The sequence below is a fragment of the Gymnoscopelus microlampas genome, assembly GCF_963454915.1.
Source record: "Gymnoscopelus microlampas genome assembly, chromosome: 3".
Classification (NCBI taxonomy): Eukaryota; Metazoa; Chordata; class Actinopteri; order Myctophiformes; family Myctophidae; genus Gymnoscopelus; species Gymnoscopelus microlampas.
This window is the reverse complement of record NC_139940.1, coordinates 21,784,174-21,811,979: the sequence shown is the minus strand read 5'-3', so window position 1 is coordinate 21,811,979 and position 27,806 is coordinate 21,784,174. Positions and strand designations below refer to the sequence as shown.

At 40.8% G+C, this 27,806-nt stretch overlaps 4 protein-coding genes across 4 annotated transcripts in view; all 4 read right to left on the bottom strand.

Annotated features, from left to right (window-relative positions):
* Window positions 1-1,754, bottom strand: part of gabbr1a (gamma-aminobutyric acid (GABA) B receptor, 1a) — a 64,207-nt gene extending 62,453 nt beyond the window's left edge. Inside the window, exons 1-2 of the mRNA XM_084051771.1 lie at window positions 1,711-1,754; window positions 1,207-1,262 (exon numbers count right to left, since the gene is read on the bottom strand). The gene's annotated coding sequence lies outside the window, so the exon portion shown is untranslated. The remainder of the gene's footprint in view (window positions 1-1,206; window positions 1,263-1,710) is intronic.
* Window positions 1,755-2,810: 1,056 nt separating this feature from the next.
* Window positions 2,811-13,689, bottom strand: sh3bp5la (SH3-binding domain protein 5-like, a). The gene is made up of 6 exons (XM_084051751.1): window positions 12,970-13,689; window positions 12,273-12,335; window positions 11,667-11,795; window positions 8,220-8,384; window positions 7,948-8,121; window positions 2,811-5,460 (listed from the first exon to the last, which is right to left on the bottom strand). Exons 1-6 carry the CDS (start codon window positions 13,207-13,209, stop codon window positions 4,885-4,887), a joined length of 1,347 nt encoding a protein of 448 aa, XP_083907877.1. The 5' UTR covers window positions 13,210-13,689; the 3' UTR covers window positions 2,811-4,884.
* Window positions 13,690-14,826: 1,137 nt separating this feature from the next.
* Window positions 14,827-18,581, bottom strand: mgat1a (alpha-1,3-mannosyl-glycoprotein 2-beta-N-acetylglucosaminyltransferase a). The gene is made up of 3 exons (XM_084051753.1): window positions 18,378-18,581; window positions 16,595-17,529; window positions 14,827-16,189 (listed from the first exon to the last, which is right to left on the bottom strand). Exons 2-3 carry the CDS (start codon window positions 17,225-17,227, stop codon window positions 15,491-15,493), a joined length of 1,332 nt encoding a protein of 443 aa, XP_083907879.1. The 5' UTR covers window positions 17,228-17,529; window positions 18,378-18,581; the 3' UTR covers window positions 14,827-15,490.
* A 6,233-nt stretch (window positions 18,582-24,814) lies between these two features.
* rnf183 (ring finger protein 183) lies at window positions 24,815-27,452 on the bottom strand. Its single transcript, XM_084051760.1, has 2 exons — window positions 27,259-27,452; window positions 24,815-26,521 (listed from the first exon to the last, which is right to left on the bottom strand). Exon 2 carries the CDS (start codon window positions 26,440-26,442, stop codon window positions 25,444-25,446), a length of 999 nt encoding a protein of 332 aa, XP_083907886.1. The 5' UTR covers window positions 26,443-26,521; window positions 27,259-27,452; the 3' UTR covers window positions 24,815-25,443.
* Between the last annotated feature and the right edge of the window lie 354 nt (window positions 27,453-27,806).

The following is a 27,806-nucleotide window of genomic DNA, read 5'->3' as shown; positions in this document are numbered from 1 at the left end:
AGGGGGGGGGGTTCAGCTTGTGTGTGTCAGTGTTTGTGCATGTGTTATGTGTGTGCAGCTGTGCATGTGCATTGTGTGTACAGATACAGGATATGCGCTCCCAGCAGGAGGCATTAATATAACTGGCACCACACTGTGTAACATAAAAGCAAACAGTATGGCTCTGAGTCTGGCATGGATGAGACAGCCTAGAAAGTACAAAGACAGTTAACTTCGTCCATATGGAGGCTATGATGCAGAAATATCACCACTACTGATGTGGCTATCAACTTGCCGCTAGCTTACAACGCAATTAAGGCCAATTCCAGCACCCTGGACTACATGTCCCACAGTTGTCCATATCAATGTAAGGCTCGATTCTAAGAACCTTTAAATGTTGTTGATGTGTTGGTGCAAATGGTTGTGTATAGTCCATCTTTATCATCTTGCTACCTCGACTGAGTTACTGTTGAATTACACATTGCCTAAAATCCTGAAGGCGGCCACTGGAAGAATCTGGTCAGTTTCAGCACCATGGACAGCGTATCATGTTCAGATTGTTAGCACAGTTGCCAGCAGCCTGCTGGATGCTTTTATAGAGCAGTGGTTTTCAACCCTTTTCATATCAAGGTCCATTCTTTATTCGGCATTTGAGCCACGGACCACCATTTGATGAGATTTAGCCTCTCAGACCCAAGTCTTCGAATATTTTGTTGTCGTTGGATGAGATTTTGTCCACAATTCCATGCTGTATTGATGTGGTACCAATAGGAGAGATGACAAAATAACAATTCTTCTACATTCCTCTAATTGTGTAAGACTTCTTGTAAATTAAGTAATGCAGATGTTTAACAATAATTTAACACCTGGAAACCAAATGGACCCTTACGGGTCCATTTGGTTTTATGTTACGCTCTCAGGAGTTAAAGATCTATAAAGGGTCCAACTCTCCACTCCACCATTTAGCTGGGGACCACCTGGAACCTCCTCAAGGACCACTGGTGGTCCCCGGACCACTGGTGGTCCCCGGACCACTGGTTTAGTCTAAACCAGTGGTAAACCAGTCTATACCATGGTTCTTAACAGTTTAGAACCACTGGTATAGAGTATTATTAAGCTCTTGGTCGTTATGATGACACACGCACACACTGACTCAGAGATACTGATGTGTGCATGAGTGAGCATGAACTATTGAGACGTGAGGGTCACAGTAAGGGTGCCACCAACCGTATGCTGCCGGTAGTCACTGGTAGGCTGTTGACGAGGGAATCCGCGATGATGGCCTGTGAAGGAAGGCCGACCATATATTTACAAGACGTCTGCACAGAATGAATCGGTGATCTAAAAAACGATCCTTAAAAAAAAGCTTTAATGTCGATCTCACGTCTGGCAAATCAGTTCTAACTGGACGGGATGATATTTCAAGAAGCAACATTTCGAGAAAAGAAAATCCCCCCCAAAGCACCAGAATGGTAAAGGTAGAATAGGATGGTCGTGGGATTTTGCTAGAGAGAAATGAAAACAAACCGCTCTCTGTCCTACGAAAATACATTCTATACAGATCCATTGTACATAATAAAATGTGATTAAAAACACCCTTTAGTGTGCTACTGTATTTGGCTGTGAAATCGAATGATTTTTATAATATGCGTATAAATAAATGCAGTCAAACCAACAGTAACAGTATGCCACCCTGAAGCGATGCTGTAGCATGTGTGTAACGTTACTTACTATTAGTTTCGATGCGCTCAGTGAAGATAACAGCAGGTCCTTCGGGTGGGACTGATCGTCGGGGAATAAAAGCCCAGTGTCGGATTATTTGGTTAAAAAAAACACGTCTTTATAACGAAGTGTATGGCTATTGATATGGCTATAATAAATATGCAACTAGCACCGTACGTGTGCGTAAACAGAACGCCACAAAAAAACAAAACGTATAGGCTATATTCTTCGGTGTATGTTATTGCTTGGGCGCATGCCAAAATAAATACATGACAAATATGATCCACAGAGGTGTACATGCACTATATACAAAACGCATCCCATATAATACGACGGAGCAGCGATTTGCCACCACACTCCCCGCTTTCTCCCCCTACAATCTAACAGCTATAATTCACGACGTCATGATGGAGAGACGTAGCTACCGTGCGTAACACTCCCTCTCTCTCTCTCTCTCTCTCTCTCACGCATCTATGTCAGCAGCAACCTGGATGATGCACGTTATGGTCTCGCCTATTAGGCCCACACCATATTATTATGATCAGAATACATCTGAGGAGGCTTTGGACTTATTAAAAGATCGTGGATTTGTCCCACCGTGGATAATTCTATCAGGGTTTGAAGACTGGATATATGGGTCAAGTCGCAGACTGGTGGTCCAGTATTTACAGCCACTAGGCTATAGGCTACGTTGTTAAGCCGATGTAAAGCCCTCTCTGGAGCTTACATGGTTAGCCTAATAAAGCAACAATCAGTAGTTTTTGTAACACTGGTCAGTCTAACAAACCAGACTCCTATAGCTCCTCTGTCTCCTTTTGTCTTAGCATCCTCCTCCTGCCTCTCCTCTCCTGCCATCTATTCCGAGACCATGGCTCTCTCTTCATATTTATATCCCTACTGAATAATTGAAGCATGGCGGGAATAGATAACCTCTGCTTCTGCTGTGTCTCACCATCACTCTTCCTAATGCCATAAACCACAAATTCACATCATCTCCTCCCACAAGCTGGCCCTACATTCTCGTTCATGAAAATAGCCTATAGGCAGAAGAGACACAAAACAAAGAAAGTATGCGAGTGACACACAAGGAAAAATAACTGTTACAGGTTGCAATGTTTTATTGATATTGAATCTTTTTACACTAGGCTATTGCATAAATGGTGAGTCAATTAAATTGAACAATAGAATATGAGTGGCATGTCAAAGTCACACACTGGTTAATAGGCTACCATCAAGAGTTGAAGAAGTCAAGAGTGTTCTTGAGGATGTAAATGTTGGGAGTGTTGAACATAAAGGAGTGGGATTAAGACAGGCGGTCAAGTGTGCACAACGTGCTTAAAATATCAGAATGTCGAGAACAACTGTACAATCTCTCAAATATTCAAATCCACTATGTCTCTGTACATTTCATTATTTTCCAACTTTATAATAATTACATACATTTACAAGTCATCTCTTGACTTAATTGTTTTTCACATTAAAACTTTCACAACATATACGTATACAGTATACATATATTATATACCGTATTTATATATTTATATACAGCATATATACTATATAATATACAGTATATATACTGTATACCTGTATGTCAGAAAATACAACAAATAAGTCAAATCAAATCTCAAAACTCATACTCAGCTGATTCACAATTAAAAAAAATATCATAAAAGGGTACACGAAATCCTTCCAAGTGTTTCTAAATACAGCTAGAATTTCATATTATTCCGTTTAAAATGATGTCACTAAACAGGCTTAATTTGTCAGGTGTTTTGTGTCAAGGCACACTTCAAATTACAACTGAGGACGTCTAAAAAATATTCAATTTGAATTTGCACAGATGAAATCCACTTTTACATTTGTAAACAATATTGAAATGAGGAAAATCTGGGAAAGGCTTTTGAATCACACAAGTACAGCAAAACTACTGATGCAATAAAAAATTAAGTCACAACTCAGCTTCGTCATCGCATAAATGTTCTTAGTTCATTTGATCCTATAGCCCTGAATATGAGACATTTCATAATGTCTAAATAAATAGCTAGTTTGGAGTGCATGCTGTCTTGATGCAAACAGAATAGAGTCTGTGGCTCTCTTAATTGTTTTAAGGCTCTATCCAGTTCAGTGCATCAACCTTTTCGTCTTTTTTTTTATTTTAGGAACTATCAAAAAACGCATTCTTCTTTCTTGCCAAAACACTACATAGATCACAGGAAATAAATATATGAAATGTGAACTCGAACATGCTTTTTCTCACAGCACAGAAAGAGAACTGTTTTTGTCATTCTTTCCTGTAGAGAACAAGTTGATGTGTATTGTTAAAGTAGTGGAGACCTCAGCGTACGCGGACGGACCCTGCACCGCTCTACCTTGAAGGAAACGTTGATTTGACTTGACATGTCATGGTGAAAACAATGAAGAGCTTGTTTTGACCAGTCTAATCAAATTAGACCAACCACTTATCTCAGAAAGGAACAAGTGATGCAGGCTCTTCATATAGGGTTCGTCTTTTGCAGCTCTCTCGTGCTATAGGAGCTACGCCTCCCAGGTTCCCTTACTACCAGAGTAAGAGGAGGTTATTTAACTCAGTGGTTCTCAACCTTTTCAGGCTGTGACACCCCAAAATAATCATATTTGAACTGGGGACCCCCCACCCAAGCACTTGGTATGTATATTCTTATATTATTTGACAATTTGGCCAATGTTTGACCAGTTATTTTAGTATTGATGCAGTAATGCATCAATTCTTTGCCTTTTTTTTTAGGTTTAAAAGGGTTACTCAAATTATCACTTCACTGTCATCTGGGGACCCAACCCACAGGTTAAGAACCACTGCTTTGACTCATCTCAGAGTTCTGTAAGGTTTAGGAATACCAGTAATGTCCTCCTAACTTGAATGTGATTTTAATGTATGCAATATATCAGTCTCATGATAAAGTGTTGCCAGTCAACGTACCTGTGCTTCTTTATAGATTATCATACACCTATGTCATTGCTTTACTCCAGTTCTTTCACTTTTATACCGAACTCACGCTTTTATACTTTGGTTTTTGCCTATTATGGTCAGGTTAGGTAACTCGTGTTTTCTTTTTAAGTGAGTACAAGTCGAAACGCTGTTGTTGCTGCTGTTTGTTTTCTGTTTTGTCTTCCAGGATGAATGCTACAACTATGACATCAGCTTCACAAACTGAAGCTTCGGTGGTGCTGTTTGTAGAATTGCTGTTGGCGTTCCTTGATGGTGGGATCCGTGGGCCTGTCTCTCTTATCCATCGCTCCTCTGTCTCTGTCCACCTCGTCCCCGGTCACGCTCCCCACGTCGCTGAAGTCCCCGAGGTGCTCCACGGAGTCGCACTTCTCCAGGTCGGAAGCGATGGTCTGCAGGCTGAAGACCGAGAGGGAGTCCGACCCGGCACGCTCCCTCTCCTTCTCGTTCTCGCCCTCCCGTTCCCTGTACTTCTCCACCAGGTTGTTGGTCTTATCCGGCTCGTCTCTCCCCACCGCCGCCCCGCCTCCACAGGCTCCACCTTCCTGCTGGAGTCCACGGTGGCACTCTGCGGCCACAGGGGGGCTCCACTCTGCACCCACAGGGGGGCTCCGTCCACCGCAGCTGGTGGCCAGTCTTCCTTCTGCTGGGTCCTGCCCTCTCTGGGCGTGGATCTGCTCACTGATTTTCTCCAAGTTGCGCAAGGCGATGGAGTAGCGGGTCTTCACCTTGGCCACGTACTGCTCGATCTGCATCACTTTGGTCTTGTGCTCCTGGAGTCACAAAGAATGCGGGGATGGGCAATTAACCGAAGATAAATCAAACCGATATTTAGAACCAATAGCTGAATTATAAGCTAGCTGTTTTTTTTTGTTGATATTTTTTCTTATATATCAACGAATGGACACAATCATTTTTAATCGATTTTCTATAATCGACTAAATCGGTTATCCTGATTAACCACTTAACCCTGTATTGTACTTCATTGCCAATGGTGGCGTGTAAAAATAGTGGAGCTAGCTGATCTACAGGCTATTTTTTTTTTTTTTATAATCATTAATGAATCGTAATCGTAAGGCAAAAGTTTGATATAATCATGAGGTTGATTTGAATTCATATCGTCCAGCCCTAATGGAGGGCATTCACCAACATCTGCATTGATTTCATGCCACTGAGCAAATAATGACCTACAGTAAATCCATATGACATGAACTACAGATATCCATAACTGACAATGGCCGGGTTTCCCAAAGAGCTCGTGCGTAGAGCATCGTCGCAGGTCCGACGACGGGTCTAACGTGTGACGTCACATGCTTCGCAGTACCATAGCAGGCACGTAGATTTCAGGTCATGCGTGGCCGTACGCAGCTTGCGCAAGCGTCTCCTACACAGCTGGGACTCGGCCAAACCTACGCTCTACCCTCATTAGTAGCAGGTGGTTGTGCCCCTGCGTGCCATCTAAACTGGCTGCGTGTGTGGTAAAAGTACATTCGTGAGACAGAATGCGCGCAGCATACTCCCCGCCCACAGTAGGAGGGGAGTACTGTCCTACGAAGCATTTTGTAACGAGCGCCCTGGGCCACCTGTAACACCCATCGTTCTATGAAATCTATGAAAAGACCGACACACACACACACACACACACACACACACACACACACACACACACACGTGTGTGTATATATATATATATATATATATATATATATATATATATATATATATATATATATATATATATATATATATATATATATATATATATATATATATATATATATATATATATATATATATATATATATATATATATATATTACGGCCGGGCCGGGCCGGTGCGTAAAAGGGCGAGCGGCTGCAGTGCTTCGTCCTCTATGCATGAACCCGAAGTTTACAAATCGTACTCTCACGGATGATCCGATCATCTAATAAAAATATTAAGCACATGCCAAGTTAACTAAAGGTATATAAATGATGCTGAGCTAAATATGTTTCCTTAATTTCGAAGTTTTATAGTTAAACGTTATGATGAAAGTGCAGTTCCTCTCACAAAGTGACAGCTGTTGCGCTCGGCGAGCGCAACAGCTCGCCATGTTTATGAATGGTTAAAACATCTTTTGAAAATAGCAGATCTACAAGCTTGTGACACGTTGTGAGCTTGTAGATCTGCTATTTTCAAAAGATGTTTTAACCATTCATAAACATGGCGAGCTGTTGCGCTCGCCGAGCGCAACAGCTGTCACTTTGTGAGAGGAACTGCACTTTCACTAACGTTTAACTATAAAACTTCGAAATTAAGGAAACATATTTAGCTCAGCATCATTTATATACCTTTAGTTAACTTGGCATGTGCTTAATATTTTTATTAGATGATCGGATTATCCGTGAGAGTACGATTTGTAAACTTCGGGTTCATGCATAGAGGACGAAGCACTGCAGCCGCTCGCCCTACCCAAAATAACAGATCTGCAAGCCATCAACACGGCATGTCGCAGTGTGTTTGTTGTATATATGTCTGTTTTTTGGGGGAGGCGTCGCCCGTTACGCGTTAAGCTGTCAATCATGCAGGGGGACGCCCCCTCTATCCTCTGAATTTTTTTGAACGGCGAACAATGGCCGCAGTGTTTATTTAAGATCATTGAAATGTCACCTTAAAAAAATGCATTTTAATACATTACAGAATGTACCTATAAAAATGTAAGTGTCCAATTCATATAAAGGTAAGTTAGATAAAGGTGCGACTTTATCTTAGTATTTTTGCAAAATCCTGTATATATAGATATATGTATGCAAAGGGTGTTTAAACTATAGTAGGATAGCACTACGTAGTTGACGTAGGCTTTACGTAGGCTACGTCCAGGATCTCTTCACGTGCATGCTGTCTCACGAATGTAGTTTTAGCACAGACGAAATGGAACCTACGAAGATGGTGTCTACTGAAGCCAATTTAGATGAGACGTTGGGCACACACAGCTGCTACTAACGAAGATAGTGCGCAGCGGGGTTGCTACTGCGCAGATGCGTGGAGGCACCTACGCAGCTTCTAGGCTACGCAGGAGCTCAAATTCGTTTGGGAAACGCGGCCAATGTGTGTGTGTGTGTGTGTGTGTGTGTGTGTGTGTGTGTGTGTGTGTGTGTGTGTGTGTGTGTGTGTGTGTGTGTGTGTGTGTGTGTGTGTGTGTGTGTGTGTGTGTGTGTGTGTGTGTGTGTGTGTGTGTGTGGATTGAATTATTAATTGCAGCACTATAACTGGGAATTACCTCCAAGATGTGGTTGAACTGAGCCTTAAGCTCAAAGTAGGGTTTGGACTTGACAATGACTCTCTTGAGGGACTTCTGCAGTGTCTGGACCCGGGCTTCTGCCTCCTGACAAGCGTGGGTGACACGCATGTGTTCCCTCTCACTGCGGAGACGCTCCTCCTCTGCCTCGTTCACCTAAGGACCGACATGTACAACACACACAGTTAAGGCCAACACATAGCAGAAATAACTACGGCTGTGGTTCCACGCAAATAAGTATGGAGAGTCCTTACCTTAGAGGTGGCATGGTTGAGCATCTCTTGCCAGGTTGGATCCAGGGTGTTCTTGCCGTCAGCCATCAGACCCTGCTCTGCCACATAAACCATCTCCCTGGCGGCCGTGTGCATGGAAACGGCTCTCTCATAACTCAGGGCAGCCTTCTGGGTCTCCTGCTGCGCCTAGAGGAAGGGGACAACCAATCATAAGCCAAGGAAGTTGGAAACAGCGGTCATCAATATGTCCGTACACAAGTGGCAAGACATATCTATGTCTGTGACACATTTTTCATTTTGAAATGATATTTACATATATATTCATTATAATGTAAAAACATAGAAAATGTGTTTGAATAACTTTGGTGACTCGTAAAGTAACATGCTCATTAATATATTGCAGGAGATGTGCAGTATTGCACATGGTACCTAACCTGTACACACAATTGCATCAGGTGAAGACAACAAGACAGCTAGAAGAAATGATTGCTAATAGCTGCCTAAATTCTGTGAAAATTGCAAAATGTGCTTTCAAACCCTTTGTTGGAGAAAAACCTTATATTTTCTTTACTTTTTTTAAGACAACAGATTCATGGAGTTTTATGTGGTGTGGTCAGACAAATAAATAATTTAAGTCAACGGCATGCGAGGGACCACAGTGAAAAAATGGTGCAGGAAAAGAGCAAAAACAGAAGGCATGTCATCTGTTCAGAAGGAGCTAGTTTCTACCAAGGCAAAGGAGGGCAGAATTGGACAAGTAAAGCTGTTTGGCGTTAGTGGAGATAAAGTTTTTAAAATTATCCAATAACAACTATAATAACACTCCACAATCATATTCCATGGAAATCCTCCATCCACAGCCTAGTTCCTTCTCCAACCTAAAAGTTAGCTCACCTCTGATCAAAGTTAGGTGCCTTCGCATTTAACTATTGAATCCTGGCATGCCCTTCATTAATCACTCATCATGTAGGCCTACATATCTTTTTTGTCTCAAGTTTCCTTGTTCCAGTGTTCCATTGGCATTTTATTCTCGACGTTCCCATGAGAAGCATTTGTAATGTAATCATTAAGTCTAATAAATCAAGCGTAGCTTGTAGTGTGTGTCTTTGTTTCCATCGTCACATTTGCATCCCTTGGACTTTCTCATCAACAGAGAATACCTGATCACCTTAATGGAAACCACAACTAGCTACCGTACCTTGCCAAACCAAACCAACGGTTTAGCTGGTAGAACTTGATCTCCTTCTGTCTGTCCTCAAGTAACACGGCCCTTTGAAAATCCAGCAATCTCTATAATAACCAATAACCATATGATGTATAATACGCACCACACTCACCTTTGCAGCTAAGTGGCCCTTTTGCGATTTTGCAAAAATAATTAGGATTTTGTTTTTGGCAGTTAAGTGGCTCATTAGTTAATGCAGACATACTATTGTTTTAAAATGTGCAGCACATTGGAATAGACCCTATGACACAGGAGTCCATTAGTAAACATTTAGGGCTAGGCCGATGTGTTTTTGGTAAAAAAGATTATTTTGCATGTCTGTGGCAAAAATCAAATATTATTTAAAATGTCCATCACGAGCTGCGATGGTGATGATGACCCCTGGATGGAAATGACATAACAACAAATCAACTGTGCAAAAAAGACAAACTAACAAATAAGTGAGAATGATCAAGCGCATAATAAGGGTTGTGCCGATTAAAAGAAATCCAAACCGGTGTGATTTTTTATTTAAAAGCAAACCTGATACATACTTCTAATAAATGCAGAAATACCATTTACTCTTTACATGGTTTCAGCTTACTTCTATTGTCTGCTTCAAATCCACAATGTTGCCATATTGGCATAGTTTTAATTTACTTGAACACTATGTGAGTCACTGCCATGTCTCCTCAAATGAACTCTGTAACAAACACTATTGGTCGCATTCATGTCACCAATTTTGGTGTGACAATGGCCAGTGGTGGCCTGTTTCGATAGGTCACTGTTTATTGTGTATTGCTAGTTAGGATAAAAGATGGATATAAACGATTTTTATACCAAAATAAATGAAACGATTATACCAAACTAAACACATTTTAAACTAGGGGAATCATATTGAAGATACACGGCGCGCTTGGTTCGGGCCGTGGGTTCCGGCCGCCTGATGACGTTAAGTTATTTCCGCTCCAGACAGAATCAGAAAAAAGGAAATGGTATTCATCCCAGGCTATGAATGGCCCTTTCACACTGACCGCCACAACAACACCAGGTGAAACCGGGTGAAACCCATAAACTGCTGATTGGTGTGTATACAACAGAACAATAGAAGACATCTACCCGTTTTGCATAGAGACACACACTCAGCAGTAGCTGATACACATAGGCTACAGAGATACCAGAGTAGTCAAAAAATGTATGAGCCAAAGCAAGAGATTTTTTCAAAGCAACATTTTTAGTTTCATGGTGTGTCTGGGGATTAAAGAACATTCTTGGGATTTGACACCCTTAAGTAGGTTACCACTCGTTACTCAGTAGGTTACTCTTCAAATGGGTAAAGGTTATTGAAATGTGTTTAAAATAATAGCAACAAGTTTCTCTTTCAGTGTGACACTACAACAGGTTAACCAACGATCTCGCCCATCAAGTTTAGGCTATTTACACGCACCATTGCAAAGTGATGACGTTACTGTTGTTTAGACTAGAAAGGAGTGATCAGCTGTTCAAGAGCAAATAAATCAATGTATCTTTATAGCTCTGCACTCCTACAGGTGCAAAATCTCTTTTTAGCTCTGCACTACTGAAGTAGCTTCTCTCTCAAGCTCTATTTTATAGGCTAAACAAATGCTGTTTCATGGAGTTCTTCTAACTAATCAACTTGATTTGACTTACATAGACAGTCAGAAATGTACATTTATATTTACAATCTAGGCATTCTTGGTCTTCATCAGAGTAACTTATAACTGTCAACTGACAACATATTAAAGTGCTTAGTTACTGTAATTAAACTCTAAAGGAAGAGTGCAATATTAACATGGACTTGACTGTGAAAGTTGTGACGTCAACGTCTGGCCAAGCCCACCATTAATGTCCCCCCACGTCATTTGTCAATCCGGCAGCTCTGCCACCAGGCACTCCAACATTTGTTTCTGGTGCTGAATTTAAAATCAAATGTATAGTAATGCAACAACAGATTGCACGCCTGTGGGTGGATTTACATTTATCTTTACACAAAATAATTTGAATAGCGAGTACAAGCACAATTGTCACACTGTACAGCCCTGGGTGGGGCCAGAGAAAACTTTGTCCAGTGTGACAAATCCCCATCAAATTCCCAGAGCAAGATTAAAACAAACTACTATACATACAATATTTTTTAAATAATTGTTGACAAAGGTCTCATATTAACATAACTACTTCTCTCTGTGATGTTTTCATAGGTGAATAGTTTTTCCACATACATGAAAACATTTTCATTTGCATACCTCTTTGGCAAGTCGGCGAGCCTCATAGTACGGTCTGGCTTTCTCTATGCAGCTGCCGAGCTGGGAGCTGTGGGCATTCAGTTTTCTGGCGGAGTCTGTGAGAATCTTTCTGTATCCAGACCTGGCATCCTGGATGGAAAATGTAGTACAATGCCCTGATCACATATCACTGTATTAGAACAACTGATCATACTGAGGCACCATGAACAAGGGACCAGGAAATGAGCTACAGTAACAATTCTTTGTGTATCTCCAATTTTCTTCATAATATTAATTTTAGATGCTGCAGATTTGCAGTCACCACCTCTGACCGTAGTTTAATGAATTAGTTAGCAATCTGGGAACCCATCTGCAAAATTCCCCTTTGAATTTGCGGAGCTCTGAATCTGTCTTGAGAGATGAATTAGTTGGTGACAGACAGATAATTATTTGGCCGCAGCCATTAACACGGTAAACGTCAAGCTTTTTGATTAAAACTTTCTCATGATATTTTTGGCACATTTGAAAGTGGGAGTATGTCGCAAAAAAATATTTATAAGACCTCTGCTTACATTTGTAGATTATTACCATCTACTATACTGCAACTACTGTACTATTTGCACTTACATCCAACTGCAGTTCTAGTTTGTTGATTTCTGCACTAGCTTCATTGAGGTGTTCCAACTCCTCCTGTAAGACAAATACATGATGTATCACTTATGTATTGATGTTAAAACACACACACACACACACACACACACACACACACACACACACACACACACACAATGTATATATACACTGTAGGTATATATATTTTGCATATTGTCTCAGTATTGTGACAATAAAGGTAGGCTATATTGCCTCCTCCTGTCACTTAACTTGTCAAAACATGCATGCTTCACTTCATGAAAAGTACCATCATTCTGGTACTACAACTTGGGATAAACTTATATAACAGAAGCAAATCAACACCATGGTCTCTTGGGATACAGCCAGGAGAACAGGACTGAATGATTGATTGATTGCTTACTTTAACAGTTTGCACAAAAAAAAGCACAGAGGTACAGATTTATACAAAAGTGTGCTAAAAGGATAACCCAAGATAGTCTATGGTTTATTTCCATTGGGGTCCTGTGTATTCAATTCATCGAAACATTTAAAGACAAACAATAATATACAATAATGACATCATATAAAGTAATCAAAAATAAAAATATGCACACTAAACAGGGGCATATATATGCATATTTGTCTTAATCATCATTAATTGTAATTGTTTATTGAGTATTTTTTCCCCTCCACAAAATCCCATAACTCGTACCTGAATTCTGGGGTCCAGTTCTTCCTCGTAGGGGCTCTGTGGCCCCTCGCTCTTCTGTCTCTCTCGACCACCTCCCTCGCGTGACATGGTTTCTCGTGTCGTCGTTTGAGTTTCATTATTATTAGTTTCAACAACCTTGACCTCTGCATCCCCGCCGGCGGGGATTTCTTCCCTCCATTCCCCCGCTGAGGAGTCCCCAGACCCGGCGGGGCTCTCTCGCAAGTCGCCAGGCTCCATCATCACAGGCCAAGTCGACAGTCAGAGACTCGAGTTTAGTACTGGAAGCTCAGGTTACGTAGCTAACGTTAGCTGACTTGGGTGGGGATCGAACCTTAGCGACGATCCCTGTTGTGTTAACAACCAAGGTTATAGACCGGAGTAGCCATAAAATAAATGACTGGACGAAAAATGGTGTTTGGTTTAGCAATGAAACACCATCATCAGATCACAACGAAATGAAAGCCATTGAATCCCTTCTGGATGTTGACCAGACAAGGCTAGCAGGGTAGCTCGCTAATGTTAGGCTAATGCTCTCTGCATAAAACCGGCCACGATATGCGTTTACTCAAGGTAGTTAAATATGTGAAAGTAAAGAGAAACGGAGGCCCATCGCTATGTCCCTCCCTGACCCGCAGCTGTACCCCCATCTCTCTCCACATGAAGCCCGTAGCCCCGATTCTTCCCTCTTCACTTCATTGTGGAAGAAAAGTAAACACTCGAACCGCTTAGACCAGTGTTGCCAGATTCGGTGAGAGAAATAAACAACCTGGTCTAGGAAAACAAGCCCTTTAAACATTATACATTGGCTATTTGAAAGTAGCCGATCTACAAACTCACGAGCTTGTAGATCTGCTATTTTCAAAAAGAAATCTGGAAGAAACAAATCTTGTATGGGGTCCCCTCCCCTGGCACAACATATTTTCATATGGGTGGGATCTGCGGACAAATATATATTAATTTGACACGAAAATGTTTGAGAACCACTGGTTTAAAAAACAATAGGAAACAAGCCTAAATAAGCAACTACACTTTATCTATCAATTGAATACAAAGGACCCACCTACACCTTCAGGAGGCTGCAATTGGAAAATGGCCCCTGTCTAAGTCCTAAGTCCTAACCTAACCTACCCCCCCCTCTCTCCTTCTCCTTTTGTACATATTTCTCACTCTTCATACCAGTAACCTGTAAACTGATTGTATGACATTCTATAGTAGTTGTGTGTATCTGTCTGTCTCTTATATGTCATCATGATTTGTGTGCATGGGGAACTCATTTGAAACAAGCTCAGTGCTTTTATGAGTCTTCCAGTTTAGTAGACCTTGTATTGTGAATTTGTACTTCCATGTACTGTTGTTCTCATGTCTTACTAAATAAAGTACATCAATCAATCAATCAAACCCCAAAGGAAACAAGCAATATAGGCTTTCTTGGGTTTTAAATCCTCTTAGCTGACCTTGTATTGAACTGCACTTTCCTGTGCTCTTTTCTGCAAACTGCTAATAAAGTATTAAATCAATAAAAATAAAAAAAACAAGCCCCAAAAACCGCAACCACAGCAACTTTACAGAAAAACAAGCCCAAAGTAGCTTATAATAAGCGGACATGGCAACACTGCCGCTTGGACCCCAACGGCTACCGTACAAAGTCCCCCTCTCCCTCCCTCCCTCCCTCCCTAACACTCACAAACGCTTTTCCTAGTTTATTACTGCTTTACCCTTATGGACCTGTGCTCCTACTTGCATAAGTAACATTTTGCATTACATCGTTTTTTCTTATAGGAAAAATGAAACATTCAGATTTTGTGCCTAACATAAATAGGACATGAATAGAACTAAGAACACAATGTTCCTTCCATGAAAGGTTAAATGGATCATCATTTTATTCCAAAAATATAACACACAATGTTAAACTTTTTTTTTTTTTACTGTGACATTAATGTATGGAGGCCTCTTTGGACAATTATTAAATCAAAAGGTAGTATGATTGAAAGGTAATCAATGAGAAAGTATTGGCACAGCGCAGAAATACATTTTAAGAGGGATTATATAACAGTTAGGCCTATTATTGGTGACCACCACCAAAAGTAACAAAATAACAATTTAATTTGTACATACATTTGTACCAGACAAATAAAAAAACAAGAACAGAGGTTCCCAGAAATTGCATTTAATTTAAACAAATGTGACAAAATAGGCTATCGCATTGAATGCATTAATTAATATGTGCATAGCGTAATATAAAAATAAATCTCTTGATTTTTACAGCAGTTATGTCAAACCATATGTAAGGCTGTATCCTACACTGTAAAAATGTGTTTTGGAATCATGAAAAAGACCTGAGTGGTATTGGCAATAAGTCTTATATCGGGAAGGAGGATAAACCATTCTTTATAGTCGACACAGAGATAGATTATATCTTAACATTCATTCAAATACAAACTTGGAAATAATTCATTCTTTGGCCTAGAATGGTCTTCCTCATTGACACATATAGATTTCAATCAGGTTACTGCACATCAGATCAACTCCATTTGGGGTCATATTGGGTCCATCCGGGAGGGGGTGCCAAATAGATCCTCTTCCCCCTTGACATGAAACTGACGACGCCCCTGTATCCTGCCCGTGGGACTCCGGACTTTAAGTCATCCATGATCCCCAGGTTTTTGGCCAGGACTTTAAAACTGTCCTTGCTAGAGTACTGCAGACGAAAGGGCCCGGAACCAGTCAGTTGACCCTGCTTGACCTCTTCATAACTCACCACAGGAGCACTGTAAATTTTATCCACAAACTCTTGTCTGTACGTCTCCTCTTTCAAGTAACTCAAATCCAATTTGGTGAAAGGCACATATTCAGAATTCAGCTTTATGTAGCGCAAGTACTTGTCATAAAATTGGCCCAGGCTCACGCCTTTCCGACCAAAAGTCAAAGTGCGTGAAATCTCTGGGCGGATACAGGCCCGGTCACGGCGCTGCTCCGGCTGACGCATCCAGTCGTCCCAGAACGAAGCAGGCCACTTAGGCTCCAACTCATCCCATAGCTCCTTGAGGAGCATCCAGCCCAGGCCAGGGAAGAAGTCTGTCCTGTAGAGCAGGTTGGCTTTACCAGGGTCCACAAAGCCATCCCTGCCATTGTCATTCCAGGCTGACACACACCATAGGCTTGGGTCAGACTTCAGCATTGGATAAAGGGCTCGGAAGTACTCAAAGAAGTCTGGTGCCACCTAGAGGAAGAAAATGAACATTTCAATATACTTAAGCCATTAACACAAATCAATGTAACACTGTAGTATAGTATACAATAGTTCAAGTATAGTTAACACAACAATAACTTGTGTTAACTATACTAATATACTAATAACAACTATGAGGGGTCCTTGAAGGGGTTCCCCAGCAAAATGAGTTAAAGCATCAAAATCTGTTTTTATCACTTTAGCCCTACATTGACCATTTGTAAATAGCCGATCTACAAGCTCACAAAATGTCGTGATGCAAGACGTTGTGAGCTTGTGGATCTGCAATTAAAAAAAATCTTTTCGTTTTTACACATTTTAACAACACACACTTTCTGGCACAAAATGTTTTCAGGTGGGGGTCTGAGTTAGAAAATCACTGAACTATGGTATTACCTCCAAGTCATCCTCCACAATCACAACGGAGGAATGAGACAGGGTCTTGAACACTTGGTTGAGAGCCCAGCGGTAATGTCTGGAGATCTTGTAATAACCCTGAAACTTCTTGTGTTCCGGCCGTACAGAGACATCTGTCAAGTCTGGCTGTTTTAGGTGAGTCACCTGATTACCATAAGAACGTATCACCTCCGCCGTCTCAGCATGTCCACAGTCCTGACTGACAATGATCGGGTAGAGCTCCGCTGATGGCCGATACTCTAAGAGCTTGTCCAGGCAGCGTTTCACTGTGACTCTGTTACAGGCGATAACCAGGATAGGAATGGCAGGCTGTTGGGGTGCAATCTTCTGTCCATTTCTATTTGGTTGCTCCCACAGTGACCGATGACCCTGGATCTGCAGGAGGATCTTCTTCTGCAGTTCAAGCTCTGCTTCAAATGTGTCAGCCATGCGAAGCACATCGGCTGCCACGTCAAGAGCTGTCCCTTCATCCAGCTCCCGCTGCTCTCTGTTTGGATTGTTGTCCGACTGCCCAGACGGGGGCCTCCCCCACAAGAAAAGCACCAGTATGGCATTCCAGGTGACAAATAGTAACGTACCACAAAGAATGAGAGAGCCTCTTTTGCGAAGCATGGCCCAAATCTCAGAGGAGAGGGTGGAGCGGGGTCAGGAAGGGAGGGTACTGAAGGAATGGTGTCATAAACAGGAACTGTACATCCAGGACACAGGAAGGATTACTTTGTGACTCATCACAAGAGCATAATGAACTACTTTTAGACCCACACTTTTATTCCGCTTGTGTATACCAACTAAATATTATAATTTACCAAGCCATACTACAGTGACAAAGAGGTGAAGATGGGCAGAAATTCAGGTGGGCAGAGAAGGATGCATCTTGCATTGCTGGATCCTCAACTTGCACTATCCAATTCCATCTGAAATTAATAATGAAAATGACATGCTATCACATTCCTTTTTATAATGCAGTCAGAATACAGACATGAGCATTATGTACAGTTTAAAAGGCTATAAAAACTGAACCTGTCTAAAACATTGCATTAAACCCATTGAATTACATACATCAAATTAACTCGTTACAATATTATCGTTTATATTCAGATGAGGTTAGCACAGTGGTTTTCAACCCTTTTCATATCAAGATCCATTTTTATTTCGGCATTTGAGCCATGGACCACCATTTGATGAGATTTAGACTCTCAGACCCAAAACGATTTTGTCCACAATTCCATGCTGTATTGATGTGGTACCATAGGAGATAACAGGCAAACGTTGATAAAAAATATCAATTCTTCTACATTCTCTAATTGTGTAGACTTCTTGTACATTAAGTAACGCAGATGTTTAACAATGATTTAACTCTTGAGAGTGTAAAATTAAACCAAATGGACCCGTAAGGGGAATGGTTTCATTTTACGCTCTCAAGAGTTAAAGATCTACCCAATAAGGGGTAGATCTGGAACCCCCTCAAGGACCACTGGTTGAGAACCACTGGGTTAGCATATGGGTATGGGATTGGCTTGCATGCAGTTGGTGCACAGAGGAATGTGACATCCAACCCCGGGTGTCACAAATCGATTTTATTATCACCTGTAGCTAGCACACAAACGAAGCTATACCAGGAGTTACTCTAACTGAACAATAACTACAGAATGAAAACACATCTATTGCCGGTTGCATGTCCATCAGATCGAATGACAGATTGGCTGGAGAATGTAACGTGTAGCGTAAGGAAGAACGTGTTCAGTGAAATTAGCTCCCTTACCCTGACAATATAAGAGTTTCTTCCTTCTGTAGCTATTTCTCCGCTATTTCTTCGATGACAATCGGCGAGAGTAAACGAGCGAAATTGCGAGAACGCACTGTGTCGCTGCGAAGTGTCGCATTGGCGAATAATACACGATAAAGTCAACTAATGTCGTTACTTTTCCTTATTGTTTCTCACAAGACTGAAGAAGTCAGCCAGGCGACAACTTCCGGATAACATGTTAACAGGAAGTCCCGCCCCGACTGTCACCTCAGAGATTACATAACGTGAGAAGTTTATTCTGCACATTCAAGTATAGGCAGAGGTTTAAAGTAACTAAATACATTTACTCAAGTACTGTACGTAAGTAAAATGTTGAGTTTTTTTATTTTATTTACTGGAGTATTTCCCATTTTTAGTACTTTTATTTCTACTCCATTACATCTCAGAGGCAAATATTATACTTTTACTCCACTACAATTATTAGAAAACTTTAGTTGTTACTTTGTAGATTTTGATTATTATTACAAAACATACATTAACCACTTCAACCCTATATACATTTCGGCCATTTGAAAATTAGCCGATCTACAAGCTTACAATACACCGCAATGCCATGCATTGTGAGCTTGTAGATCTGCTATTTTCAAAACATTTTTATACAATTTATAAATTTGAAAACATGTAAAATGGGACATTCTGCATAATGAGTACTTTCTACTTTTGGTACTTTAAGTATATTTTGATACCAATACTTTTGAGTACAAAGGACCCCAATGGAAACAAGCCATAGGCTTTCTTGGGTTTAAAATCCTCTTAGCTGACCTTGTATTGAACTGTACTTTTTTTTAATGAAAACTGCTTATCAATCACCCAAATTCAAATACATTTTGAATTCCGGACTTTTACTTGTAACATAGTATTTCTACATTGCAGTATTGATACTTTTACTTTAGTAAATATTTGTGGATACTTTTTCCAACATGTGCATAGGTCAGATGTGAAATATGCTAATAAAAAACAAATAATAGCAGCAAGGGCAGAATGTTTGCCTTAGTGTGGCTAGAGTGAATTTATTTTTGCATAATTGAAAGTTCAAACTCACATTAGTTAGCTGTATTAAACAAATGTACGCCTACATGTTTTGTAGGCTACATTCAAATTATTATCATACAAAAAAAGAATCATCACACATTCAAGTCGTGAATACAGATTGTATTTATTATTTGGCCTAATTATTTGGGATACAAGAAGAGTGGCCACCTTGATGTATTAATGGCTATTTTGTCCAAATGTAAATGATTTGAACATGCACACAGTACATCATTGTCAGACAGCCCAAGATAGCGCCGCCCATGGCTGCTGTGGTGTTGGGGAGTGTTGTTTCTGTCTGTTGTAAACTGTGCTCCGCTGTACCAAGGCTAATTCCTAACATGTTCACATGTCATGGCAATAAAGTCTTCTGACTTAAATTGACCCTTCAACTTGTTTATGCCAAAAATGCTACAGGTTTTGCAGCAATTTGTAGCAACTGTAGAAATATTAGATCTGAATTGTGAAATGTTCAATCATGTTCTAATCTTGCAAAAACATTTATTTAAAAACTCTCACTCTTCCTCTATACCATTATTTCCCACTAATTTGGCAGAAATGCTCAACATAGCTCTTCAGTTGTGCTTAGGCTATATCGTACAAGTCAGTTCAAGTTTCAGCATTTATTTATTATAATACACTTCAGAAATAGAAAACAAATCCTTTGTGAACTTGCTGCATCAGTATAGTCCCTTCTGATTCTGTAAATGTTATGATGAACATTCGTTTGCAGTGTCCAATTTTGAGATCACAACAATGAAATAAATAAATAAATTGCAATCGTATAGCATAAGTGCATGGTGCCATTTAATGACCACATTCTGGTCTCAATCAGGTCGATTCTCTTTGCTCTTCGGTCTAGAATCGGAGCAGGCTTTCAATGGATCACTGGGATGCATTTGTCCCTTTAGCTGAAAGTGGGAACAGACAATTAGTTTGGATTTAGGTATAGAAATAAACACATTTTAGACTTTTATGATTTAACTGCTCACCTGTTGGACATTTGAGACATTTTGCACAGTACTTTTGCCCTGTCCATCCATCTCTCTTGCATTATAATCAGGGCTGCAGGACAAGCCCCCCAGCTTAAAATAAATCATTTCTGACACCAAAATAGACAAAGATATGCAGGTATTCTTCAGAGTCGACCACCCATTTAGAATGAAAAGGGGTACTAGCATCATTTGCCCTCCATTTTCCTTCGAACTTGGCAAAACCACTGACACATTCAAAACGCCAACTGGAAGTTCTTTGACATTCTGCAAACACTTTATTGAATAGATGTGTGGTGCAAAAACAGAGGATTCAACTCTTCCAGCTGCGGATATGCGCGGCGCGCGCACCGGTGCAGAATTCGGGGCACCTGTCACGTAATAGCGCGTGTCCTCTGACGGCGTGCACGTCGTCCTCGAGCGTGAACGACAGCGATTTGTAATTCCACCACGATCACAATTATTTCTCAGCGATGATTTGTCCTCCAGCGGCGCTGATTTCCCCGTGTCTGACTCTGACGGTGCTTTCCCCCTCGACACACCACGTTCTCCTCGCAGAAAGCACCTCCATGTTGTTGTTGTTGTTGCAGGCTGAGGCTGCTTGGACGCGGTGCGCTCACCGGTTGAGTCCCGCACCGCCCCGTACGCCAGCCCGAGGCTGTAAGCCTGTGTGACAGGCCGCTTGGTCGGTGGATTCCTGGTTAAAATGTTCCCCCGACACCGGAGAACAGCAGACAGGGCGGACGCGGAGGGAGTAGAAGCCATATCTGAGAATATTATTATTATTATTAACACAACTAGTTTTTAGTCTTTCTTGTCTTGACGCTTCACTGCATGGCCGCCTCTCCCCTGTAGCTAACTAACACTTTTATAATAATTCACAGCTACACAGCCGCTCTCTCTCGCAGTCAGCATGTATAAAAAGGTTACAGTAGTTTGCGTCAGACAGTCCCCCAGACCATATTAGCTTCGTCCGGGGTAATGGGTGATATATCGTTGTTAGGGGAGGAGGAGGGTGTGTGTGTGTGTGTGTGTGTGTGTCTTTGCTTTGGTTGATGGGGTCAAGCTGTAAAGGCATGACCACATTTTTACCATATTGCCATACAACTCAGATGACAAGATGAGTCCACAAATACTTAGGCAATTAGCAGTGGTGGAAAAAGTACTAAAATGTTTTACTTAAGTAAAAGTATCAATAACACAATGTAGAAATACTCTTTTACTGAGTAAACGCCCGGAATTTAAAACTTCACTTCAGTGAAAAGTACAAAAGTATTGGTATCAAAACGTACTTTTTTACCAAAAGTAGAAAGTACTCAAGAGTTGTCATATGTATAAAATGTATTAAAATCTTGTATAAATAGCAGAGCTACTGTAGATCTTGTAGATCATCTACAAGCTCACAATGCCTTGCAATGCAAAGCATTGTGAGCTTGTAGATCAGATATTTTCAAATGGCTGAAATGTATCATAGGGCTGAAGTGGGTAATGTATGTTTTGTAATAAAAATAAAAATCTACAAAGTAACTAGTAACTTAAGTTTTCAAATAATTGTAATGGAGTAAAAAGTAGCCTACAATATAATACAGTACTTGAGTGTAGTTGCCATACAACTCAGATGAGTCCACTAATAATTGGGCAATTAGGCGTAGTTAAACATCTTTGAACATAAGATTTGGGAAAACTAGACTACATGTCTACTTTTCTTACTTGGGGTAAATAGCCTAGATAAAGTTGAACGCAGCAGCTTTATTTTCTGACACATGACATAACCCATCTCATTGGTGGTGTGTTGTTGGAGCTAAAATGATCAGCATTTTACTAATACTGACCAAATCATATGCTATAGTCAAATATGCCAGCTGATTTCCTTCATAGAGCACATAAATTCCCCTGCATGATACAGTCAAACTGGTTTCTCTGCCCTGTGACTCTGAACACATGCAAATGACTCTCCCCAAAAGTGCCACACAGACACAGTCGTGTAGAGTCAGAGATATTCTTTCTGAACATATTATCTAACAGACAGCAATGCATCATCATCCTAGTAACCTAGTTTGTTTACACCTCAGTTTTCAAGGGTAGCCTATCGGGTAACAAAACCAGTTTCCGAAAGGCAGACGTGCAAACAGGGCCGTCGCACGGGGGGTGTAAGTGGGACAGAGTTACTAGGGCCCAAGGAGGGGGGGGGCCTGGAAATTCCCCCCCCCCCCCAAAGAAAAAAGAAAAACATTTTTTTTTTTTTTTTTTTGTCACAACTTTTAACTTTTTTCACAATTAAAATTACCTGAATGAAACAGATTTAGCGACCGTTGTATAAAAATAATGATTGAGGCTCTCTCTCTGCCTTTCTGTGGGCCCCTCTCAAGACAAAAAAGGTTTCGTCCGCTGTTACTACGTGGTGTGGATGAGAGATCAATTTGCTTTGCAGTTTGTACTTCCGGTTTAGAGCGGATACGGAAATGATCAGTGTGTTTCTATATATGTGTGTGTGTGTGTGTGTGTGTGTAAACTTACCGGATGCAGTAGGTGTGTCTAGACTCATATGATCACTGAACAAGTAATTGAAAGCAGTCTTTTCATTGGCTGAAAGCCGTAGCTGACTCGAAATCACTGAATGTCTGTCAGCTGCGCAGGCAGAACAGCGAAAATGAAACACACTGAAGTCAGTGACTGAGTGACAACTGAACTAAGCACAGCAGATACCTACCAAACAAAGTAAAAAGTCATGGCGCCTCCTTCCAAAAAAGGAAAATCTGGCTCTCAAAAAAGAAAAGAAAGACTAGAAAGAGAAAGAAAACAAAGTAGGGGCCCTAGGGGGAAACAACTCCTTACAAATTTCTTCCAAAAGACAGGTGAGCAGTGAGTGAACAACACACAACTAAAGCCAGATGTATACGTTGTCGCATCGCATGACGGCTGTGCTGTGCACACTGTGAAAATAGCCGATCTACAAGCATCTTGCTGCACCACATCTTGCTGTGATGCAACGTGTTGTGAGCTTGTATTTCTGCTACTTTTTGGCAGTGGTGGAAAGTAACTAAGTACATTTACTCTCAAGTACTGTACTTCAGTAAAATGTTGTATTTCCAATTTTCAGTACTATTACTTATACTCCACTACATCTCTGAGGAAAATATACTTAGTTTTACTCCACTACAATTATTTGAATACTTTAGTTACTAGTTTCTTTGCAGATTTGTATTATTATTACAAAACATACATTAACCTCTTCAGCCCTATAAATACTTTGGCCATCATTTGAAAATAGCAGATCTACAAGCTCACAACGCGTCCCACCGTGAGGCGTTGTGAGCTTGTAGATCTGCTATTTTCAAAAGATTTCTATACATTTTGAAAAGTTGAAATGGGACATTTCTGCATAATGAGTACTTTTACCTTTGGTACTTCAAGTACATATTGATTACTCGTGTAAATTTTGAATATCAAACTTTTACCTGTAACAAGCGTGTATATTTACATTGTGGTATTGATACTTTTACATAAAAAATCAGACTCTTGAAGTCTTGTTCAGTTGTCCTTTATTATACATTATATGATCCAAGCCCTTTGTCAATGTATGGTTGTCTTTTCTTATGCCCTGGGAATGATAAATACTTTATAAATGATAACAATCTCAAGTATGGTACTCTAGGCTACTAGAGTACCATACTCTGTAGGCTACTACAGTATGTTTAGAAATGAGGATACACATGTGGTTACATGTGCACAATTTAGTTATTTGGTTAATAATAAATGATAAAATAATATTTTATAATAAATCAGTAAAATCAGGCAAAAATAAGAATTAAATAACATAACCCTAACCCTATCCCTAAAACCGAAATAAAGCAACCAAAAAAACGAAAAGAAACTAACAAAATCCCCCCCAAAAACACAAATTTTTTTTTCGCACGCGCGCTGCGCGCGCGTGCGAAATGCGGGCGCCCGCGCGCTTCGCGCGCGGCCGCGTCGGGGGGCCCACAGAAATTTCTTTCCCCAGGGCCCAGATTTTGGTGCTACGCCCCTGCGTGCAAATAGCCATGCAGTCTTTAACGTCAGCTGCCGGGTGTCACTGGAAATTTGCCTCTACAATGGTCATCAACATTTAACTATTTTAATCATTGACAGACAGGCATAATATCGTTTGACTTTCCAGATAAATGCAAGCATCCACCATTTATATCGCGGGTAACATCTTACAATCTTTTCGGGCATGAAAACTTAGGCTACTCACCTTTTACATAGCCTACTACAGGATACTAGGTTACAGTTTGGGAATAATAAGCAATAGGTTATACTACAAATTGTCCTCGTTTAAATTAAACTCAATTCTCAAAAAACACAATTTAAAGAACACTAGACAATACATGAAAATTAAAAGTGTATTTTATTACAAATCTATATTTCTTTAAACAATGTTGAATGGCTATATACAAAACACATAAGAAATCCTGAGCCAGACAGTTTGATCGGCCCAATTAAAAAGACCGGCCAAGATGCTTATAGGACTCTTCATAAAGGAGTTTAGTGCATCTGAATATTTACAGATTTCTCATCACTATGGATGCTGTCCATACAAATGTTCATAGCCTTCTCCATCATGTCTATTGCAAGAGTGCCTTTCACAGTTATGTAAGGAAACATAAAAAAGGAATTATTAACATAATAACATAATTTGGTCTCCATGTTCTGCTCGTGTACATCACTCTGGGCCTGTTAAGCCGGTGTCGCTCACTGAAAATATAGGCTAAAAGATTTTCATGCTTGCAAATAGGTTTTGGTCAATGACAGATTAACCTGCTTCCTTATTTTCTTTCTCTCGGTCCACTGAACATTAAACCAAAACATATACAGTATGTGCTGCTTTTGGCTTCACTGTCGTTTTCCTCAAACTTAGAGAGCCAATCATATTCAGAAGGATGCATAAGGTTCACAGACCATCCCAATCATTATTGTGTATATGAGGGGTTTCCGTCATTTATTTCACCCCCTTCCCTTCATGGTCCTGCTTGGGGTGGAAAGCCTGGGTTGCCACCTCCTTGTTGATCTGCCAGAGTTTGGTTATTAATGTGAGGCTTCCCATGAACAACCACATTGGGCATGACAACAAAAGCCACAATCCCCACCAGCATGAGTGCCACTGTGATTGTGATGATGGATGCCACCACAGCATAGTAGCACTGGTCTGAGCGGAACCAACTGCGCAGGCGACCTCTGACTCTGTTGGGGGGCCTTCCTACATCCACAACAGTGGTTGGAGCAATGCCTTGTTCCAAAGTGCCGAGGTTGACGTCATTATTACCCTCCATGGAGGAGCCATCCTGCTTCTTCTTGGGCAGGGAGAGTGTGGTAGATTTGGTAGGGCTGCTAGGAGGGGGGTTCTTCAGGATCAACTGACCCTTGCTGCGTTTGAAGCGAATGGATATCGCCCTCTGCATCTCTTGAGGGAGTTTGCGGAAGATGTCCAGGTTGTTGCCTAATTGAGGCAGGTCCCGTCCATGGGGAAGCTCGGTCATTTCACGACACACTGGGCAAGACAGGGACTTGAACTCTGAGGAGGAGACATTAATACGTGCAAGGCACTCCAGACAGAAGGTGTGTCCGCAGGAGAGCAGCTTGGGGGTCTTGAAGATGTTGTCATAGGAACAGAAGCACACACAACATTCTGTATCGGCCATTTCATCTTCAGGGTGCTCCGACCTCCTCCCTTCCTCCTTCTTATCCCGTCTGGCCTCCTCACTCCTCCCACGTGCCCTCCGACCTCCTGTGCTTCGACCTCGTTCTCTCCTCCTCCCCCTATCTCCCCCGCCCCTGTCAGAGTCAGTGCTCTTGGATCGCTTCACTTTTGCTGGTTTCTCCTTCTTCCCTTGATCCTGCTTGCTGGTACTGTCTTTAAGGTCAGGTTTGGGTTTGGGTTTGACATTGGGGGCTTGTCCGGTACCACGGGTCTCATCCCGACTGCCTTCACCTCGCTGTCTCTCTCTGTCCTCATCCATGATGGTAGAATGCAGTCACAGTCCCTTGCTGGCTGGAGTCAAATAGGGCTCTGCCTATTTCACAGTTTCTTCAGAAGGGCTGTGGAAAATGAAATCTGTGATAAGATGACTGATAACAAACAGATCAGGAAGAGAATGCAGGATTAGGTGAGCTGCTGTCATACCCATGAAAAATGTCATGATGATGAAGCCATTTTAATCTATAAGAATGTACTATAGTAGTCTAAAGATATCAATTTGGTTTGATTGTTTCATTTACTTAACAGGCATGAGGTAATATTGTCTCGATAATGGATTGCCATATTTACTTAATAGGCTTTCCTGTACAGAAGTCATTGGCAAACATGTCTGTAATGAACACAGCTTACTGTACTCAAGAGTATGTCAAATAGAGTTTAATGTACTGATCAATTTTTAATGGTTTCTCATTGCCTTTTTGGCAATGTGCAGCTGACTGAAAGCAAGCCTTTGGTTACCTACACCATTTATCTGAGATACCATAGCAAACATTCCATAATTACAATCTACTTTACATAGTCACTCAATCATTAACCCCAACCTTTTAACCATTACTAATCTCTATTTTCATGACAGGTAGCTTTGTGTTCATACTTAATTTTTAATATAATCCACTACATCATTGCATTACAAGATGTGATAAAAAAAATTCTGATGAGTGAAAACAGAGAACATTATGGTATACAACAAATTCCTTAACTCAGTGTGAAATTGACCCGTAAGAATATTTTTTTACACATCCAGTTAAATTAGCATTCAAGATTTCACAATGTACTGTAGACATTCTAACGCACTTACTTGTTGAGGTAGGTGAATGTTGGGTGAATCCCATAGAGATAATCCAGCATGTAAAATATGTCCAATTAGTTACAGTATGTTCCATCCAATATATTATCTCCCATCGACACCAAACCTTAAATCTGTCACTCATCTGATCTCCTACACTCCCTCGTCTCTTGTACCGTTTATAATCTGCGTGCTCTATCACTTGTTCTACCTGTGATACTATACTACCTTCCTTGATTGTCCCTCCTTCCTCCTTTCTTGCCTCCGTTCTCTCGCTACCTCCCACTCCAGTCTCTGGTCCGACCAGTTAAGCAAGTCAATGTGGCATTTGAACCATTACTTCAGTTTGTGTATGTGTGGAATTTGTGGTCACTTGATATGTGTATGTGTGTATCCACGCCTGTGTGTTTGAACTTATACAGTAGCATATATTATTTAAAATACCACATACAGTCACCCATATACCATACAATACAAAGCTCAGCTTTTTAGTTAAATGTCTTATCTTGAATGTTCCTTGGAATAGACCAGTTTTTCTCTCTGCCTTGTACTTTAACAGA

Coding starts and splice junctions, on each gene's coding strand:
- mgat1a (XM_084051753.1), bottom strand. CDS start 17,227: ATGCTTCGCAAAAGAGGCTCTCTCATTCTTTGTGGTACGTTACTATTT. Junction 16,190..16,594: donor TTGTGGAGGATGACTTGGAG/GTAATACCATAG, acceptor TTCTTCCTCTAG/GTGGCACCAGACTTCTTTGA.
- sh3bp5la (XM_084051751.1), bottom strand. CDS start 13,209: ATGATGGAGCCTGGCGACTTGCGAGAGAGCCCCGCCGGGTCTGGGGAC. Junction 11,796..12,272: donor AACTAGAACTGCAGTTGGAT/GTAAGTGCAAAT, acceptor TTTTCCATCCAG/GATGCCAGGTCTGGATACAG. Junction 8,122..8,219: donor TCAACCATGCCACCTCTAAG/GTAAGGACTCTC, acceptor GTCGGTCCTTAG/GTGAACGAGGCAGAGGAGGA.
- rnf183 (XM_084051760.1), bottom strand. CDS start 26,442: ATGGATGAGGACAGAGAGAGACAGCGAGGTGAAGGCAGTCGGGATGAG.